The sequence below is a fragment of the Calliopsis andreniformis genome, chromosome 6, assembly GCF_051401765.1.
Source record: "Calliopsis andreniformis isolate RMS-2024a chromosome 6, iyCalAndr_principal, whole genome shotgun sequence".
Lineage (NCBI taxonomy): Eukaryota > Metazoa > Arthropoda > Insecta > Hymenoptera > Andrenidae > Calliopsis > Calliopsis andreniformis.
The window spans coordinates 4,469,062-4,489,949 of record NC_135067.1 but is presented as its reverse complement, the minus strand read 5'-3'; the positions used below and the strand labels follow the sequence as shown (position 1 = coordinate 4,489,949).

General features: G+C 33.7%; 2 protein-coding genes across 2 annotated transcripts; both read right to left on the bottom strand.

The window, feature by feature from the left end:
* Positions 1-632: 632 nt before the first annotated feature.
* On the bottom strand, positions 633-2,396 carry Cchl (Cytochrome c heme lyase). The gene is made up of 4 exons (XM_076380475.1): positions 2,121-2,396; positions 1,637-1,878; positions 1,079-1,434; positions 633-1,009 (listed from the first exon to the last, which is right to left on the bottom strand). The coding sequence occupies exons 2-4, from the start codon at positions 1,856-1,858 to the stop codon at positions 757-759; spliced, it is 831 nt and encodes a 276-aa protein (XP_076236590.1). The 5' UTR covers positions 1,859-1,878; positions 2,121-2,396; the 3' UTR covers positions 633-756.
* A 463-nt stretch (positions 2,397-2,859) lies between these two features.
* LOC143180040 (uncharacterized) lies at positions 2,860-6,249 on the bottom strand. Its single transcript, XM_076379566.1, has 4 exons — positions 6,210-6,249; positions 5,109-5,295; positions 3,571-4,992; positions 2,860-3,445 (listed from the first exon to the last, which is right to left on the bottom strand). Exons 1-4 carry the CDS (start codon positions 6,247-6,249, stop codon positions 3,157-3,159), a joined length of 1,938 nt encoding a protein of 645 aa, XP_076235681.1. The 3' UTR covers positions 2,860-3,156.
* Positions 6,250-20,888: the final 14,639 nt, after the last annotated feature.

Here is a 20,888-nt window from a genome sequence, read left to right as displayed (position 1 = left end):
AGTATTCACACGCTTTAACTTATATAATATTATTCTTGTATCAGAAACGAATTTTATTTTACTACAGTTTCGTTTGTATTTTTAGAAAAATATAATTTTATTTAAGGTATAGTGTCTCTAAATACTGAAATTCTTTTACACATTCAAACTTTTAAGATTTTTGACAATAAAGCACCATGTGCATAATACATAGATATACGAATTTTTCAGATAAATCTGTTATAGACTTCTATTTTTTCTGATTGTTTTTATTAACATTTAAGTTTTTAAAAGTACAATGTCTTTAATAGTTTTATTTTTAATGATTTTATCTTAACCGTTATTAGTTTATAATATATTACAATGTATAACTTTTTTGAAGTGCTATTTCTTCAGATTAAATCTGAAATGAAATTGTACAATAAGTGGTAGGAGTGTTCCTATGGTTTTTTAATACTGTCTTAAGATAAGTTGATACTCTAACTTTCCGATATTAGTACGTTATCAATATATTTTTAAAATATATTTGAAATTATTTGTACAAATTTATTATTACTGGAAGTAAATTTTTTTACAACAGCAGGTTGTTTATTGCATAAATATTAAAAAATATAAACAATTTCATGCGCATGGTATTTTCAGTTGTTAGTAAATCTCTTTGGTTTTGGTTTATTCAAATATATCGTGACATCTCGTAATATAATTACGAATATATATCGTAACTCATAAAACAATTGTTTAATTAAGAAGCTAATGTGACTCCATTCTATCTAATTTTTAATTTTGTTTTTCACTAGGTTTTGTAGCACATTCTGAGTCCTTTAATTCAGAGCAATATCTCCAACGCAACCACATTACCTTCATGCGATCCCACACATTTTCCCAAGAGTCCACAGCAGGTCTTACATCTAGTAAAGCGAATGTGTATTTCTCGTTTACCTGACCACCATCATAATAATCTATTACATATCTCACATCCTTTCCACATCTATCTATTATCCAATCATGGCGATCAAATGGTAGTTCATACCTAAAAGTACAACATTTATTTATATTTTTTAAATATAACAATTTACTTTTCACTAAAACCATATCTTACCCCAGCCAATGTCGAATCTTTGCACGTGGAGAATATTTTGTGGCTTTACCTCCAAAACTACGAAGTTTTGGATTACTACATTCTTTTGCATGAAGCGCTTCCCATTTAAGAACTTCTTGCCATGCTTGTTCATTGTTGGCATTGTGAATTTTTATTATATCATCCATGTCTTTCGGTGAGATGTCATCATTTTTCCAACGCCAGCCTTTCCTTAGCATGGCATTCCAAAACATCTGCTGCGACGGATATACCCAAAATTCTCCTTCTCCTGCTGCTTTTGGTATAGATGAAATTTGTCTATCTGTAGGCAGTGGAAAAGGCTGATCTGGTGCTGGTTGTTGATTGGCAGGAGGCATCTGTAATTTAACAAATTTTTGTTCTACATACTTATTTTCACTATATAATAGGGAAATGTTATTTAGTAGACTGTGGGCTTTTATGCATTTACAGAAAATTTAAATGTTCAAACAAGTATAGAATGTATATAAGAAGGTATCTTTATGACAATTTATGAAGATACAAATTTGCATCCACAGTATAGTTATCATTTATACAAACCATGTTAAGGGGATTAATTTCATCTGCAGGCATGTGGTCTATTGGACATTCGCTAGTATATTTAGGTGGTGGGTTTTCCTTTGCTTTATGCATAGGACATTCTGGTGGTGGTTCACCTTGTAGTTTATCCATCCCATGATGTGCTGGCTTTGAAATTCCTTGAGGGGGCACAGGCATAATTACATCAGCCGCTGATACAGCAGAAGTCATTAGATTTCCCATTATGCTTTTTCTTGTGATTTCTGTAATATATGTATGATATTAGTATACTGTTGTCTTAATTTAAGAATATGTAAAGGACTAACACTTTATTGGTAACCTCTAAATAGATTATGCAATAACCTATATTTTTCATAACTGAATTTTATATTTTTAATTAATGCAAATATGATAAATTAATAACAGAAGATATAGACGTTTGTTTACTTGCGAAGTACAATGTAAAAAGAATTTGATAAATGTAGACAAGTGATAAAGTACTTACATGCAATTTGTCTAATTGTGTGAACAATTTTGTTTTTTCGTCACTATATTTTTATCAGTTTATTGAAACGTTTGAATGTATTACAATAATCACAGATGATGAAATAATGTCATAAATTAGGTGTGATACATTTTGAAGAATTGGAACACCTCAATTCCGAATTCTTCACGTCGTTTGCGACCGAACATGCTTCTGTAATAGGTTTGAAGCTAAAGCAGTTGTATAGTGATTTATGTATTATTATCCATAGTGATTTCTGTGATGTCAGTAATTAAAAAAGAAGATACGAAAACCTATTACGTAATTTATAACAAAATATACAACAATAAGAAATTGTTCTCTGCATATAAAATAAATTATGTAATAAGAATGTTGCGTTTACAATCTTATCGAAGTAGTAGAGCTTTTGGGGTTTTTAATTTGGTCATCAGTTCAAACTTAAAATTCGAAATCAGAAAGTGTTAAAACAGAGCGGGGAAGCAAATTAAAAGGTAAAATGTTTTTTAGTGCTTTCTTTTAATTAAAATACTAATAGTATTTACATTCAGTCCGCAAGTTTTAGGACAATATTGCAAATTTGAATACTTTCCTTTAAAGTATTTATGTACAAAATGTATCGAATTTCGACGAAACATTACGCCATCAATGCACTGACAATTATGAAATTTCTTAATATAATTTAACAATACACAATACAGTAACATTCCTGCTTATTCATTATATAATTTTCAACGCGCATAGTTGTTTATCCTACAATACTGTATAAAAAATGTGAAAAATATATAGGTCTGTGTAATAGGCGTTATTGCTAGACCTCGTAAAATCATTCAGTGTATTTAAAGCAATCTAGTCTTTACAGCAAAATCGGTTTTCAATACATATTATTTTATCATCGAAAGCCGATTTTGATGATATACTGGCCACGATTATGAAGTTAGGATTTTTCAGAATCCCTTCGAAATTATGTGGCAAGAATATTTCTGTTAACAAACATGTCACTGATTTCAGAGAGATTTAAACAAAAAGCGAAATGAAATCAATTTCTCGTAATTTTCGTAGATTCCTTATTCCCAGTTACATGTTCTAAATCTAAACTGTCATATTCGAGACCTGCAGTGTTATCATAATAGGCATAGTCATAGTCATTCTTCTTCCCAGATTTGGGCCTTGGTGTTGTGGTGTTTGGAAGTCTTGTTGTTGATGAGAAGGGCCTTGCAGATCCACTGACATAAGTACTTCCTCGTGGAGTGGTAGGTGACTGAGGTGGCCTTTGAGTATTTGAGTTAAACGTGTTGGGATTGTATGTTGTAGCTGTAGAGATTCTCCTAAGAAAAGAAGAGAAAGAAATTTCTTGATTTTCTTATTTTTCATCACTTATATAAATAATGATTTGTTAGATATCTTAATCTTGAAAGAATTAAGATTATAAATACTAATACTATTATATTACCTTGGTACTGGAGTGGTAGATCGTGGTGTTTCAGCCAAGTGGTTAATACTAGAGGGGCTAAATCCAATTCCTACTGATGATCGAGCAATGTCATAGTTATTTGTGCTGGTTTCTGTGTAATATTTTCCATTTGTACCATCATAATTGTTATATTGTGTAGCCTTTTTTGGTGCCTTGGTGCTATCATAATATTGTGATGAACCCTTCACTGGTTGATTAGTCTTGTCATAATACTGTCCATCATTTCTTAAACTGGTTTGAGCTTGAGTATTGTCATTAGCAATGTACTTCTTTGTAACTGGACTATACGTGGTTGGAGCATAACTACTGCTAGCATAGCTCGGGAAATATTTTGTGGTGGATTGATATACATCTTGTCTTGTGGTTGAACCGCTTCTATATTGTCCATTATTATTGTTGTTGCCATTATAAACATTATCATAAACAGTGGATGCAGATGTTGTTGACTGATATGGTATATTGCTACTTCCTCGTTGAATGTTATTATAATTTCTTTGATAATTGGTATAGTCGTTTGACTGGTAATTAGTGCTAGGTTGTAAAGTTGTGGATGGTACAAACTGTCCACCATTGTAATTCTGATAATTTTTGTAGTTTGTTGGTTTTACAGTCGTACTTTGACTGAAAGTACCACTATTTTGTTGATTATTGTAATTAGTGTTATAATTATTATAGATAGTTGTCCTGGTTGTTGTACTGGGAGATTGGAAATTATAGTTATTTTGATAATTTGTGCTTGGTCTGTACGTTGAAGATGGTGTGTTGTATTTCTGTGTATTTTGATTTGTGTTGTAATTTTCTTGAGGCCTTGCACTAGTTGATGGAACATAACCATTGGCGCGTTGATTATAGTTATTACTACTGTAGAAACCAGTGTAAGTATTTTGATGGTTAGCAGGTGGTGAAGCTGCTGTACTGGATGATGCATAATTATTATTGTCATTGTAATTATTATTGCCATTATCATTGAACTGTTGTTTTCTACTGACTTTTCTAACTCCTGTCTTTTTCTTTGTGTCTTGAGCAATTTCTTCTTTGTAAGATTTTTCACTTTCATAATCCTCCTCTTTGCCGTTTCTGTTATTATAAAAATTACCACTGCTGCTACCGCGTAAATCTTTGTTGTTGTTCACATTGTTGTAGTTAGTAGATGAAACTCTATTGAGATTATTGGCAGAAGAACGGACTGGATCACTGGTTTCACTGCGTTGTAAATGATCTTGAGGTTCTGCATCACTACGTATACTATCATAGTGAAGTGACTCCAATCCAGATCCAAGTCTGTACAAGTCAAAGTTATCGCTGGCATAGTAGAGAGTAGCAGCTTCACAGTCAACATCATACCAGTCAGCACAAGTTTGGCTTTCTTGATCAAAGGCAGTGTCATTAGGACATAAGAATCTTGAGAAAGAAATAAGAGATTTATGTAAATTACTTATAATCACAAAAGGAAAATAAGAGATGAGAACTCAGAAATATATAGGAGAAAACTCTTACAAATTCTTAATATTACTTACTTGTAATCCTGGATAGTGCCTGATACAGACACACAAACATGAAACACTTGGCAGTCAGTTTCAGGATCTGCATAGTAACTTCCTACAATTTTGTTGCGACAACTGAAGGATGTTTCTGGCATATACTGCTGGGAGTATCTTGGCGGTGGTCGCTGAAGTCCAAGGACACACACCCCTAATGCAGCCACTGTAGTAAAAAAGGATTATTGAAGAATATTAACTGTGAGTTGCAAGAAATTTTATTTCATTTATATTTTTGATGAGGAGAAATCAGAATCTGACTAATATTATAGGAATTGATGATTTTAATTAGTTTGAAAGGTAGATTTATTATTACTTAAATGATTTATTTATACTTGTGTTAGAAATATTCCATACAATAGAAGTACATAACTCTAGAAAAGGAAGAAAATCTTGTATCCATACTTTTAACGTTTCAACGTCCTTCAATATTTAATTCTTCTCATTAATTAATTATTACAATAAACTCGACAAATTAGTCAAGATTTCTGTAGTAATACAGATTCGTGAAAAAATTTTTTGTCTATCTCGAAAGTTACAGCTTCACGGATTGTAAGGATGGTATGATAGTTTTTGCATGCATATAAGAGCATGCACACGTATATGCAATGTCCTCTTTAGGAGTTTCTACCCACGTGTCTCGCTCGAGAAGACGCGATAGTAAGCATGATTCTACATCAAATAGCACAAAAGTTTGAAGGAAAGTGTTTTCTGATTCTTCGGCTTTAATAGCTTCAATCTTTCTTTCGAGATTGATGAGTTTTCTAAAAAGATTTCAACTTCTTTCAATTAGACACAACACTTGGACCGATTTCCCTAATTCAAATTTCTTTTAAACATGTTTCACCCTACGTTAGTCCTCGGTGATTCACAATACTCATCGCAAATAAAATTCTTACATTAAAATTTATATTCAAAATGAAACAATGAAAAGAACTGCAATTACAAAAAAATATAGCATAAATATGCTTTTTGTTCTAAAATATTGTAACTCAATTTTTGTAGTCCAATTAGTCTTGGACTCTTGCCGCGTCAAATGTGCATAGAAAGTGATTCTCAAAATTTCAAAATAAAACATACCCCAGAAGGCGAAGATGAAGCGTCGTCCAAGGGGTTCCATAGTTTCGAACTGTTGCACTTTCTTCAGGTACGATCACACTGCCGCGTTACCTTCGCTAAAGGACTGCTGGAGACGACTGCGGTGTCGAGAAGAAGGCTTCGGCCGAGAAGAGGATGCCCCCGTGCTCCTTCCAGGAGAAGGTGCACGTGTGATGGGGGTAGAGGACGTAACACTTTGTTACGTCACCCTCGACTCGATCACCAGCCGAGAGTCAACGGCGGATGGTATCCGTGGATGATGATGAGTCCTCTGATATTCCGCGACTCTCTGATTGCTTCTCTGTGTGCATACAGCCACACTTTGCCGATGGAGAAACTATCGGCGAAGGTGGAGGAACAATTTGCGCCTGGAATTATTATAGTCGCGCGATTTTACGCGCGCTTTTAACAGCTATGGAGTTCCTTGTTCCGTTCCTTTGCTGTTGTTTTGATTAATCGTTCGGTTTTTTATTGTTTTATATTATTTTCTGAGATATACAGAGTGTTTCCGAAATCGTAGTACAATGAAAGATGAAGTGACTTCTCAGATAAAAATAAGTCGAAAATGTAGAATAAAACTTGTTTATGTGAGACTTCAATTTCGAGAAAATCGAGTTTGGAAATTCGGTAAAGAGTTTCTTGTAGACCTGCAATCGACAATCTAACGATTACCGAATGTTTCCTTTATTAATAAATATAATATCGCCAAATAATATTTTTAAATAAAAGACATATTTGGTTGTAATATCCATTAAATGAATCGTATAATTCCTATATGACCATTCCAGTTCAAGATCATCTTAAAACTATACAAATTTAATTGTTTAACTTATCTTTCAATCAGTTATAAGATTAAGTAAGAAAAAAGGCAAGGTTTCATTTTAACATGTAAGATGACTTGTAATAATTAATTTCTGTAATATGAAAATTGAAAGTGTTATAATGTGAGGGTTAAATTATGACGACCTACCTTATAGAGGGTGTTAGATACCAAGTATCAGAAATCGTAAGATAATTCTACATGCTAAAAGAAGACGAAGTTGTGTTTTAAGCTTCATCTTTGAGTTATTAATTGTTGGAAAAACGTATAAGTGTGTCTGATTTTGGACTTATTTTACTGTCGGCGTGCATTAGTCAGATCAGTAGAATAAGTCCTGAGACAGACACATTTTACGCGTATTTTTGGGTATTTTCTCAATAATTAATATCTCGAAAACGAAGCCTGAAACGCAACTTCATTTACCTTCAATTTCGTCTTATTTTAGCATGTAGAATCACCCTTTAAAATTTCTGACACCTGTCTTTGAACATCCTGAATAATACAGGTACATGTTCCTATCTATGTTTTTTCGTTTTGTTGTCTTGAAATTTCTTTCTAGAATACATACATCTAGTCGACAAGCCTCTCCCCTTTGCAAACTTTTGCAACACACAAGATTCATCTTAGTTGATCTTTAGACCTTAGTCAAAGACAACAGTAAGCTTATAAGGTGTACCTATTCCCATGACAAATTGTCATTACGATCGTTCGTTGACGAATGACAAATTGTCAGTCTCTAACTAAGCATTGTGAAGACTCAAGAAAGCGTTCAAACACAGTAGGATCAGCCAGCTTGGTAAAAAGGCAACTGATAAAATCGATGCCTTGCAAAACGTGACAGAGGACGTTGTCTGGGCTTAAGATCGATATAGATCTAAGATTCAGTCGATCGAATTAGTCGGCACGATTGATGTCTGCGAGGACTGCTCACGTTCCAACGACACACGAAACGTGGCAACGTAAGTTCATCGTGACCGGTCGTCCCGTGCCCTTTGCCAACCACAGGAGGCTCGTTGCACTCTTAGAAGTGCATCCAGGGAGTGCTGTGTTGCATTCCAACTAACTGGACGCCAATTTAAGACGAGGCTATACTATCGACGAAATGACACTGTTGACTTTGAACCTTTTCGAATAAAAGGATCGTAACAAGGCGAGGTCCCAACTGAGGACTCCCAAGGCGTGACACTGACTTTATAGCGACATTTCACTCAGAGATAAAGTTTGAAATATTGGTTGTTAGGATGTGTACTCATTTGAAAGTACAGTTGTCGCTAACTGCTTTCGAGTATCAAATTTACCAATATACATAGAAGGTATTAAAAGTGATCGGAGAGTACAAGTAGCGTAAAAAACTCAGATGGTCACGTACCGTTAAGTAGTAACAAGTCGAAATATTAATTGTATTTGAAGCAAAAAGATACAAGCAATTTGAATTTGTTCATAAAAAAGACATAAAATAAGAGTCAATCACTGTTAGGTAGCCAATAACTGTACTGTTTTAGCTACACATATGGGTACACTAAGCAAACTTGAGGTGTGGATACATAAGCTTTATACTGTGTCCAGATCTCAAGCTTCCTTGATATACCAATAGCTAATACTAGGCGCCACTAGGGATAGTTTGGCCTCGTAACTATTATTAGTATTATTTAATACACTTTAACTTACGAAAATGTATTGTGAATTTTCTGATCCTATTGCTGCAACTCGAATGTTGCGAAGATTCTACTACTATCTCTAAGGCCTAAGGTAGTCTCTAATATTGCTTAAGAAAGTATATTATTCATAAAACATTGACGTTAAAATGAGTCAGGTATGATTATTGATTGTGAAGATTAAGCTCACCTTTATCTGTGTTTAAGCTTGGAGAACATAGGGTATTATAGAATAATGGAAGCTGCCTAACAGTAAATTTATTTTATGGCTATTATACATGTAACTACGTGTACCTAAGTATATGTTACTGTGCTGGCATAATATCGGTATCTAATAACATACCAATTACGCTTCTTTAGTATATAGGTAGCTTTAGGAGGCTAAACTTGCACAAGGGAAGTTTTGGAGAACTGTTTTTAAAAGTAGTACAACAGACAAGATATTTACTAATAGATGTCAAGAATTTTAAAGGGCGATTCTATTGATTTTTTATGATAAAATGAAATGAAAATAAAGATAGACGAAATTATGTTTCATAATAAGACTTCAGTTTCGAGATATTAATTATTGAGAAAACAAAACATCTAATGTACGTGTGAAATGTGACTGACTTGTGGCTCATATTATTGACTTCACTATGTATGACTTGACTAATGCACGCTGGCAGTAGAATAAGTTATAAGTCAGACACTTTACGCGAATTTTAGATATTTTTGTCACAAATAATAACTCTGAAACGAAATTCTAAACGCAACTTTGTTATTCTTTATTTTTGTTCGATTTTTATGTGCAGAATCACGTCTTAAAATTTCTGATAACTGTTGTTTAACACCTTGTATAATCTGAAATTTTCTATACATATAAATTATCCATATTTGAAGTCCATACTTTTCTTACAAGGGACATTAAGTAACCCGAAAATTCCTATTAGTTTGAAACTTTGTGGGTTTGTTGGAGACCTTAAGGGAAGAATTGGATTATTCTTTTTAACTGCCACAAGGTTTTTAACTACCACAAGGTGTTTAACTACCAGGAGGTGGTACAAGCGGTCAGAGGATGATTCTTCAGAGGTAAAAATGAGTCAAAAAACCACATTTTTGTGTTTAAGGCTTCGTTTTCGAAAAAATGAGGTCGAAAATTAATCAACTCTTCGTGTACTCGACTAAATTCTGCCCGAATGCGTTCAGTGTGAATATTGACAGTGTTGACGACATTTACTTTTTTACATGGGTGTCGACGACGGGTTTTGGAACATTGGCATTTAGTAGACTTCAAAAGTAGTGATTGAATTAATTGTGATTTTGAAATAGATAATAAATACTATAGGAAAACAAAAATTCCTCACGATGAAGTTTTTTCCAATAGTATGTATTTTTACGTTACACTGACATTATTAGCGAATATAAATATTTGCAGTAACGCTAATAGTATTAGAATATGTAATATTAATTTGTACTACATTTAAAAAATTTACACGTCACATTTGTTTAGTTTTCAAACTCTGTTTTCTCGAAAAGAAATCTCAAACGAAAAAATATTCTTTCTTTTTGGACTTATTTTTACATTTAGGATCATTCCGTCCTACATGAACCACCTATTTTGAAACACCCTGTACAAAGCGACTATTCTGACTTTAAAACACTCCGCACTTGAGGTATTTGGACGTTCAAACCGTGGGGTATTTGTCTTTATTTCTGTGTCCTCAGATTAAAATTGCTTATAAAAAAGAACTCTTGTACGTAAATTGAGGAATTATTTTTTTTTTATTTAAGTTTACTTATAAACATATAAAATTAAATAAAAGTATTACGTTTTCAATAAAAGTTCTTTTTTATAAGTGATTCTAATTCGAAGGTACAGAAATAGGAAGAAATACCGTAGTGCATGTTGAATGTACAGTACTACCTTGGAAACTGATGGAGGCTCGGGACCATATCTGGCCAATTTTGAAGGGTGTTAGGTCTTCTAGGAAATCCCCAGTATGTTTTTTCTCCGTTGAATGCGAGTGAAATAGAGATACTTTACACGGAATGGCGAGATCCCAGAGTAGTTTGTTGAAACATCTCTAGCTGAGGGATAGTGGACCTTGGGTACACTTGTTTGTGTACGTTAGATACGTAACATTGAAGACTCATTCTACAAAGATAGTTCCAAGAACAGGTGGCCATAGCCACGGTCAATTTCGAAGGCAAAATCGAGGACAATTTTCAAGGCATTAAGGTACTGTACTCCTCCGAGCTGAATCGGGTTCCTAGGACACAGAAGCAAGGAATCATAGAAGAAGCTAGGAATCAGAAGCAGCAGGATAACTAGATCGGACCAAAGGGGTTCGATCAGTGTTGGGTTGAAAGTAAAACGCAGAAAGGAAACACGAGAGGGCCGTCACGTAGCTATTCCGCGAAGATCGAGGTCGTACCTCGACAATCGAAATTTCGCAATCGCGTCTGCCTTGTATTCTGCAGCACACTGTTTACACTGCGTGAAGGAAGGAGAGGAACAGGTTTCCGGTACGTTTGTGGATCGTGGACGTTGAAATGAGTTACGTAAAGCTGGTACCAAAAATCATTGTGACTTGTACTCAATAAGAGATCGATATACGGTGAGATTGGGATCGTCTGTGATTTAAGGACTAATAATCCTTAAGCTTGATGTCCATTGCGAGGAAGAATTTCCAATTTCGTAATGGCTTGTACTAGTAACGGTTAATTAACGGGGGCCATTCTATTTTTCAGTGACCGTCCGTGTCTGTATTACGCGCGATGAACCTACGACGAGGAATCTTCTCAGCCTTGGAGGGCGAAAGTTGTCTTCAGCTCGTAGATGGCACGATATTTGCACCTACAAGCCGCGTTCCTTTAGATAGAGTGGGAGACAGGCCTCTAGAGCCGCGGAATCAATTCTTACTTCTTATGTTACTAGAAAAGACCATTGGACAACAAAAAAGTAAACCTGTTTAGAAGATTTCGATATGCGTTATGAAAAGTAGCATGTCTTATTTGAGGAAATTAATATTAATATTCTTTTCTGCGAAAAAGATACATTTCGCCTTTTTCATGAATATTAGCATGTGTCAGTTTCGTTATGACAAGGAATCTATTTCACCATTTCACCAAGAAAAATATCATATTTTGACATTTGCGGCGAAGACTAATTAATTTCACCTTTTCGCTAGGAAGAAGAACACATTTGAATATTTGCGGGGAAAGCTAACACATTATATCGTTATTCTAGGAAGGACTGTATGTTTTGAATTTTGCGATAAAGTTTTTGTTAATATATACTTATTTTAAAAATCATTTATAATTATTCATATTTTCTTTTCTGTCAAAAGTTTTGTGTAATTGTAAGTTTTCATAGTAAACGATTGAAGTATGCTTCATTTTGTTAGGTAGCTTTCCAAATGTATTCCTTTTTATCACTAGAGATGAGAGATGTTATTTTTATGAGAAACCATTGTAACGTACTATTAGTTTTGTCAATGTTATTCATCATTGACAGTCATTCAACAGTGCTTTTATTCATCAACAGCTGATTAATATTAAAATATTAATACTTTCTTTTCCAAATTATTTAACGGCTACGAAGAAATATTTATATTTTGAGCATTTTGAATCTCAAGTATGTGTTTCATGAAGCTATTCTAATATTTTCAAAACATTCAATCGTCATTCTATTCGTTGTAATTTCTTAGCAGTGTCAAATAAAGAACTTAAGATTTTGATTTTTATGTGGCTACATGGTGAAACAAAGGGTTAAGGTTCTTCGTATAGCAATCCAAAGCAGACAAATGAACATAATACTTCTCCAACAGAGACTGTAGGTATCAGGAATCCCCCAATCTTTTTCTGGTAGGTCAAGATGTTAGCCAAGAAGATTCCGTTGCAAGCAAGCAGCACTCTGTCGCGATATTTGCTAGGAATCTCGCGGGGGAAAGGCAGAGACCAAGAGCCAATCGATTCCGCGTCTGATAACTTGGCGAAACAATTGGGTAATTGTGTTCTGTTGAGCGAGAGACGAATTCAAAGGAATTAAATAGTTGTGATAATGGACGGAGTGAAGCTCGTCATCAGTCACGCTGTGCTCAAATTTTCAACCATGTCAGAAGTTAAGAGTTGACCCAGGTTGTTAAACTCCCGTAGTAATCTCTATTTCGAAACTGAGTGATCTAGTTGTGGTAGTCGTTGAGGTAGGCCTGTCGTGAGCACCATGTAAGGAGGCTGGAACGGTCATTGCTTTAAGGTATTGAGTCATGATTGAAGAGATCATTGAGAAACACATGTAATTAAACTTTTTTGTTTAGCAGATAGAAAACAAGTGCATTTAATAAATTTTTGCTCTGGGGTTTAGATACGTAAAATGCACAGAACTACACATTGGGATCAAACATTTCAAAATGTGGTCTTTGATTTCTCCTCTTTTTCAACCCACCGATTTGATCATAAAACTCTAGTTTCTAGAAGTTCATGAGTGATTGGAAAATACAAGAATAGCAGCTGTTGAAGTTTTTTCGATTTTTTACATATTCAAAATATTCTTTACTCAAATTCTTTCATTTGAGGTAATAGATTTATTTTGTCAAGTTTTATGAAAATCTTCAAAAAACGAAGATTTGTCGAAAAATCAAAATTACTTTTAATAAGTTTTCCTTGATAAGAATGAAGACTAGCTCGATATAAAGATATATTCTAAATCTTTATCACTTCTAATACTAAATTTTTTTCTACCATCACATTTCCACTGACAAGAGTTAAACTCTTCTTGTTACTATCTTTGATTTTTAATTTTCAATTATCTCGAATTTAAATACGAATGCAATATCTTTCATATCTATCCTAAACACAGCATGCACATAGCTGAGATTAAAAGCATTTCTGTTTGTATAAAACCTTCTCTGCTTCCGTCTCTATCGGTTGCCGCCTATTTCTATAAATAGTGATTTGTCTGAGGATTTCAAAGAGCATGACACTCTTCGACGACCGTAAAACCTCCAGAGAAAGTGGAGAAGGTCAGAGGTCTGCAGGCACAAACCATTTTTCCAAGATGGAATCTTGTTCGATATCCTCCTAAGAGATGGCAATTAGTATTGCACCTTGGTAATCAATTATTTGAATCGTACCATTTGAACGTAATCGATTGTCAATAAGTGCAATGCCTTTGTAGAGTAATTATTATCGAAAGCAAGATTGTGTGACGAATAGTTATTGCATAGAGAACGGTGGTTTGCCCAACACTGCTAGTTTATAGATTTTATTGCGTCACAATATAATACAGATCGATGTTTAAAACATTATTTGAGCTGCGTTCACAGTGTGAAAGCCGTTCAGATCAGTGTCTAATTTCACTTTTAAAATTTTTAAATGTTTTAATGCCGAAGCATTTGATTGATGCTTATCTTTTTATACTTAAAATGAATATAAATATTTTTGTTTAGTGGAGTTAATCGATTTGGTGGAAAGTAGCCCAATTGACCTTAAATATTAGAATCTCCTTTTTTTCAGTGACCTTACAAATAGATCGATTAAATTTGCACAGTAATTCTACCGTTTTCGACTCAACCTATTGAACAGCTCGGTATGAAGGCAAATTCACAATGCGATGTAGATTCGCGTCGTGATTTAAAACCGTGCGTCTTGTTCCTTGAACGAGCCACATCCGCGGAATGTTCCTTCTTACTCAAGCGGATACGAAAAGGTGCTAAGTGTATGCGGGAATACTTAACTTCCGTCAGATATAAGGTGTAAAAAAAGTTATGGTCATGCATTTCATAGACACGTCTAAATACTGGAATTATTGGATGTGAAAATTTAATGTTAAATTATTTATTTCTATATTCTTCAGTTGGTACAAGAGTACTCAGTTCTATCTTGTCTGTTGTGTTGTTTCGTCACAAAAAAAGAACAGCTTGAGTTTTTGTTAATCAGATGGTGCATAATTGTTTTTAAAGGCGGAACATTCCTCCACTTTGTCTGTTGTTACAGATGAGATCTTATCACTGTACATTGCTAACAGAGTGAGGAAAACAGCCCGCCCCTCAAAATATCTAACTCGCTAAAACGTTATCATGTTGTTACGAAAAATGATTCATGTATAAAATATGACTATTTAGAGATGAGCAAATCAAAGATGTGAAAACTTTGAAACTTCGAGACCATAAGAGATCTACAAGGTTTTTGACAACAGGTGTCAGAAATTTTAAGGTGTGACTCTACATCTCAAAATAGGACAAAAAGTGAGAATAACAAAATTGCATTTAAGACTTCGTTTCAGAGTAATTAATTGTTGAGATCACGTCTAAAATTCACGTAAAGTGGGTCTGACTCAAGACTTATTCTACTGGCTTGGCTGTGTCTGACTTGGCTAGCGCACGCTATCAGTAGAACAAGTCCTAAGTCAGTCATATTTCACGCAAATTTTACACTTTTGTAACAATTAATAACTCTGAAAATTACCCCCAAATACAATTTCCTCGTTCTTGATTTTTGTCTTAGTTTAGCATGTAGAATTGCCCCTTAAAATTTCTGATGCTCGTCGTCGAACATCCTGTACATATAATGTATTGAAAGTAAATAAAAAATGTGTTATTCCATCGTTTGAAAGTGAAACTTTGTACTGGATAGTTTTGTTTCTAGACATAAAAAATAAATTATACTTTACATTGTCTGACTGTGATACTTAATATTCCAGTGATCTAATACTGAAATGTCTTGACTCAATACGTTTGGTTCCAATTTTGTATTTTTTCTTTTATTACTTAATATCACCAAACAACAGTGTATTATGTTGTACAACAGTGTATAACAGTGTATTAATGGTTCGGAAATATCCTGTGAAATAGTTATTGAAACCAAAATTATCTCAACTTAAAACTGGACATAAAATTATTTAATCTTGATGATTTTTATAAACTAGTTTATAAACTAGTAACTCAAATACAATATCGTGGTACTTACTATAGCAAAAGGCATTCAGGGATTTAAAATGTGTCTGAGTTAGGAACTTTATATTATTTGACTTAAAACAAGGTCTAGCTTTACAGTCATTTTTACATTGCTATTTAAAAAATTAGATGATTTAGATGACTTAGAATTTTACCATCAAGAAGAGTAAAAAAATTGATGCAGTAAACATGTAAAATGTCATTTTTGAAGAAAGTGGATTTAATATTTTCTGGAGTCTAGGCTTGTTTATGCTCTCATCTCTATAAATGGAAAACGTAGCAGCAATAAAAAAATAGTAATTTTTTAATTTCACGATCATAGTAAATTTTGTTTCTAAAGATAATTTTCTCAGGTAAATTTTGGTTTTCGTCTTTAACCCTTTCTTTCCCAAATTATTTGACGAGTACAAAAGAATATTTATATTCTGAGCACTTCACATGTCAAATACGTGCTCCATGAAAATATTCTAACATTATCAAAACATTCAATTCGTTGTCATTTCTTAGCAGTGGCAAACAAAGAATTTAAGTAACATTTTGATTTCGAGTGATATGCAGCCATATGGTTACGTGGGGAAAGAGAGGGTTAAGATTTCGATTAAAGCGTGAAAGAAGGAAGGTCTTTCAGGAAACGTTGCTGAATGAGAGAAGTTCTGGATACGGCCTTGCTACTGGCAAGAAACGAGCTGAGCTCGTCTTTTTCCGCTTCTCATATGCCTCGAATCGAGCTAGTGAAAGCGCCGGAGGATCCCGGTACATGCGTCCTCCGCGTGTGTACATCGAGCTCGTGCGCCGAGCGGAATCCTCCTCACGAATCCACGATTTATTGCGCCGTGGATCCGCGGCGAAAGCAATAGGAACTGGAGCGGTATCGACATCGTCGAGTCAGGGATGCAAACGTGTTGCCGATTGATCTAATCCATTGCTGGCGAAACTGGCTCCGACTGGAGACAGATTTTACCAATGTTAGAGTAATGAAGTTAAAACCGACGCTAATATCGAAAGATTTAATCAGGACGCTGGTTCTCTCGAAGAGTAAAGTAATCTTCTGTCGGATTGCAAATAAATTTCTACATCTAGTTTTCATCTAGTTTCTTCTAACATCTAGTTTGTTGTGAAATTGTAAATTCAGTATAAATATAGAGAGGTTTCAAATAACGAGTCAATCAAGTAGAAAATGAAAGAAAGTAATGACAGAAATATCTTTCTGCTAAATAAACACAGTGATGGTAAAGTTTAATATCGATATTGTTGTAAACATACAAAGCAAGTTTAGTACTAGATTTTACTTATCACGTTGATATTGTGATTGGACGATATACATAGTTTCTTCTTGTAATATTACACTTTTGTTGTAGTTAAATTTTTAATATTTCTGAGAACAATGTATTAGTTACTTATTCCCGTATACATATATTTAACAAACTACTACATACATATATTTTTACTAGTTACGTACAGTCTATCGAGTTTAATGAAATATTTTTTTTAAAGTATTATTTACAACTTGCCAAGGAGATGATGAAGATCATTGAACAAAATGAACTCATACAACATTAATCAATCACAGAATGAATTAAAAAATATTTAACGCTGCATTTTGCTTTAATAAACTAAATAGTTAATATTAGAAGTAGCATTAATTTTTTTCTTCAAACAACATATCGCTCATTTGTTGCAACAGCGATATAAATGAAAAATTATAATTTTTCGATAAATGAGGAAACTTCATTTCATGCAAAAAACGGCCTTTTTTATATTAGTAACTTAGAAGCAGTTATTTTTGAGTTATTTCATTATTGCAGCAAATGAACGATATGAATATAGTTTGATTGTGAAAGATTTTGATGATTATAATAAGTCTATGATAGTCCATGATAAAAATATATGGGAAGGAGGCTGAAGAAATCGATGCCTCGTGTTCCTGACCTACGACCCCGATTGCGTAAGATGCGTGTGCACGCGTCGCGATACGGGGGAAAGCTCACAGCAGTTATTTTCAACTTCTTTTTCTCTCGTCTGGTTGCGGTACGTAGCCCTCGGTCATTGAGAAATTTCACTGAACGACGTCATTGACTGCCTTCACCTGCGCGCAGTTGAGCGATAAGCTTCCTTATCGCGATTTTAATGGCCAAAGAATTAAATCTGTTTCTGAGCTAATGTACTTTCTAGTTATTGTAGATCAGGAATTGAGAAAGTGGAAATTGCAATTGTGAAAATTAATGATAACCGAAGTACATATTTTAATGCACACTAACAATCAGAAGTTTAGAATTATTTTCTACATTAAGAAAAATTAATACTACCTTGCTAAATAGATCTTTGAAATAACATATGAATTTTTTTTATTACGCTGACACACGACAAAAAGAACATTTTTTATTACTTTATTTTTATGGTTCTATCGACCTATATGGATCAATAGTAACTACAAAAGTACATAGTAAATATTATTAGAACTATTAACTCAATGGGTAACTACTAATAATGAATTTCAAAGTTCTGGTCTGTAGTATTTGTACAATTATTACTAAAGATAGACTGGTATAAATTTTTGTTTAATTTTATTTATAAAGAAATGTTACATTGGGGACGAAAAATGAGAGGACAATAGCAATTTCGGCAATAAGTAACCGCTCGTAATGTCGCACACATACATATGTAATACCGTTTCCTGTGTTAGCTTCTATCTCTTGAAAAGTTGTTCTCTCTTCGGATATTCTCCTCGCGTGCGGTAACTCGCGTGGATTATCTCTCAGCCGCATCGCGAGCTCGATTACATTGTCGCAATTACGTTTTCTCTCGAAAAAAAAAAGGAAACGTTTTGTATCCTTTTTAGACGTTTCTCGTTTGAATCTAACGCGGTTTCGCTATGATTTCCATGGTAGAACGACATGAGTGGAGATGAATATACATGTATCTAACTATTTCTCTCGCGAGTTTCCAAGCGAGACTTTGAGGGTCTTTGAACGTTGCTCGACGTCTGAAACATGTGAGACTATAAGAAACTAACTTAGAGTTAATTAAATTTAACTTACGATAGATGTAATGTAGAGTTCAAATCTAAAGTAAATTTCGACTTAAGCGAATTAATAAACTGCAGATTTTTATGTCTATATTAATGGTAAATTTCAGTATGCAAAAATATACGGAATCCATATAATGTACAAAGTTGTATAAAATATGAAAAATTAAATTCCTTCAGAAAACGTTCAAAATACAAAGTTTACGCCAAGTATTTAAGGTGTTTTTAAAGCTTTTAAAGATTGTCATAGAAAGCAATGAACTTTCTTCTGATACTTATAATTTCATAAATTTAAATGGCGCAAAGTTTTTGGAAAGTTCATTTCTTTTTATGGCAGTGCTTAAAGACATCTTAAGTACTTGGCGCAAACTTTGAATTTAGAATGTTTTTTGGGGGGATTTCACACATTTTGTAGTAATGCAGTATATGTATCGATTTTATTAAATAATAATAATAAGTAAATTACTTAAACGATAATAATACACATTAATAACAAAAAAATAATAATTATTTTTACTTAAGTACATTGCGTGGAGGCAAAAATAAATCTCTAATTGGATTGTACTTCTCTAATTGTATTCATGGATATAGGAATTTGTATAAACATCCGTAGTCTACTAATTAGTTTAGGTAATTTATATTATAAGTTCAATTTAAATTAATGCAAATAATGCAGATATCACACGATTTAGTTTAAGCAGTTAAGGTTTAGATTTAATCAAAGTTTACATACATAGGTGAAACTTGTAATTAGACGAATCTTACAATGAACTTTTATCTAATTCAGATCGAACTGAAATTTTATTCCTTATATTTGAACTCAGTAAACTTTTTGAAAAAAATTTGTGTAGCATGCTTATTTATGAGTGTGTTTGACAGTTCATAATTTTTACTGCCACTTAAAAGAATTATCGATATTCGAAATATTTGGTTATCCTTCAATACTTCAAAAACTCATTAAAGAAGTAGCGCATTCTAAACAAAATAAATGTTTTCAGGATTTTGTAAAATTACTAACTAACTGTTTAATACTCTAATTTTAATATTTTTATTTCTGTGTATGCATATTGCATTAAATTACACATATTCTTTTAGAAAAGAGTTTCTATCTGCCAGATGTAAGTTTAGTGTCTTTGTTGTAACAAATGTATTTTAATCCATAAAAGAATATTTTTTATTGAGAAACATACATTACTTTTTAATTTATATGTACGCACGAGTATTATTCTCTCTACAATCATATCAGCCGATTTCAGAAATATTTTCATAAAATCATATTTAAAATTTCGAATTAGAATTGTGGACAATGAACTAATAGGTATAGCATAACAACATTTCTATTTTCTCATAAATTTTGATACAATCCCTACCAAATAAATAATCGTATTTCAATACGAGTATTGAGGCTTTCAAATCTTGTCCTTTTAAAACAGCAAAGACTCACTCGTAATGATTCGAGTATTTTCCTCGCAAACAGAATGACGAGATACGAATGGCAGCATTCAGAATAGTACATAGTATTTGAAGTCTATCATGATGGTACAGCCGCGCAAGGGGAGCTGCATTAAGTGCACCGTTGCATATACATGCAAGCCGTGGCCAAAGATGGAACAGCGAACGGTCTCGATAAATCCGCTCGTGCACGAGGAGGACGATCCTGCTGGAGGACTCTGGTATGATCCACCAGGGCCAGAGGGGCAGAGGGGGAGTCTCCACTCGTCTACACCACGTGAGAAAGTGAAAGCAAAAGGCGAGCGTTTCGCGAAGGAGCATCCTCTCCTAGACGAATACGACTCGTCTCCCCTCTGGCTGGCGATCGTTCAGAAAATCGTTCCTCTCGATGGGTAGCTCGTTAACGTTGCATAGAGATCGAGAAATCCACGTTTGAGGTACCTCAGAAGCGATCGTGGACCAATCGCAGAATTGGGATCGAGAAGTTCAGTCTTGGTTCTCTTCTACACATTCGGGAGGATAGAAGCAGTAGATTTAAGATTATAATTCTGGTTAAATTTATGGCGGGTCCTGAATAGTGTCTATTCTGTCACCTCCATGGGATATTATCTAATAAAATATCGTGAATCTAGTGAATGAGATGGGAAGAGAAAATCGAAGACAGACCTTGACTAAACTCGTTTATCATATTAATCGTGTAAAGAATTTAATTATTATATAACGCGAAGTTGAGTTATGTTTACAGTATTTATTTATTATAAGCTAATCGCC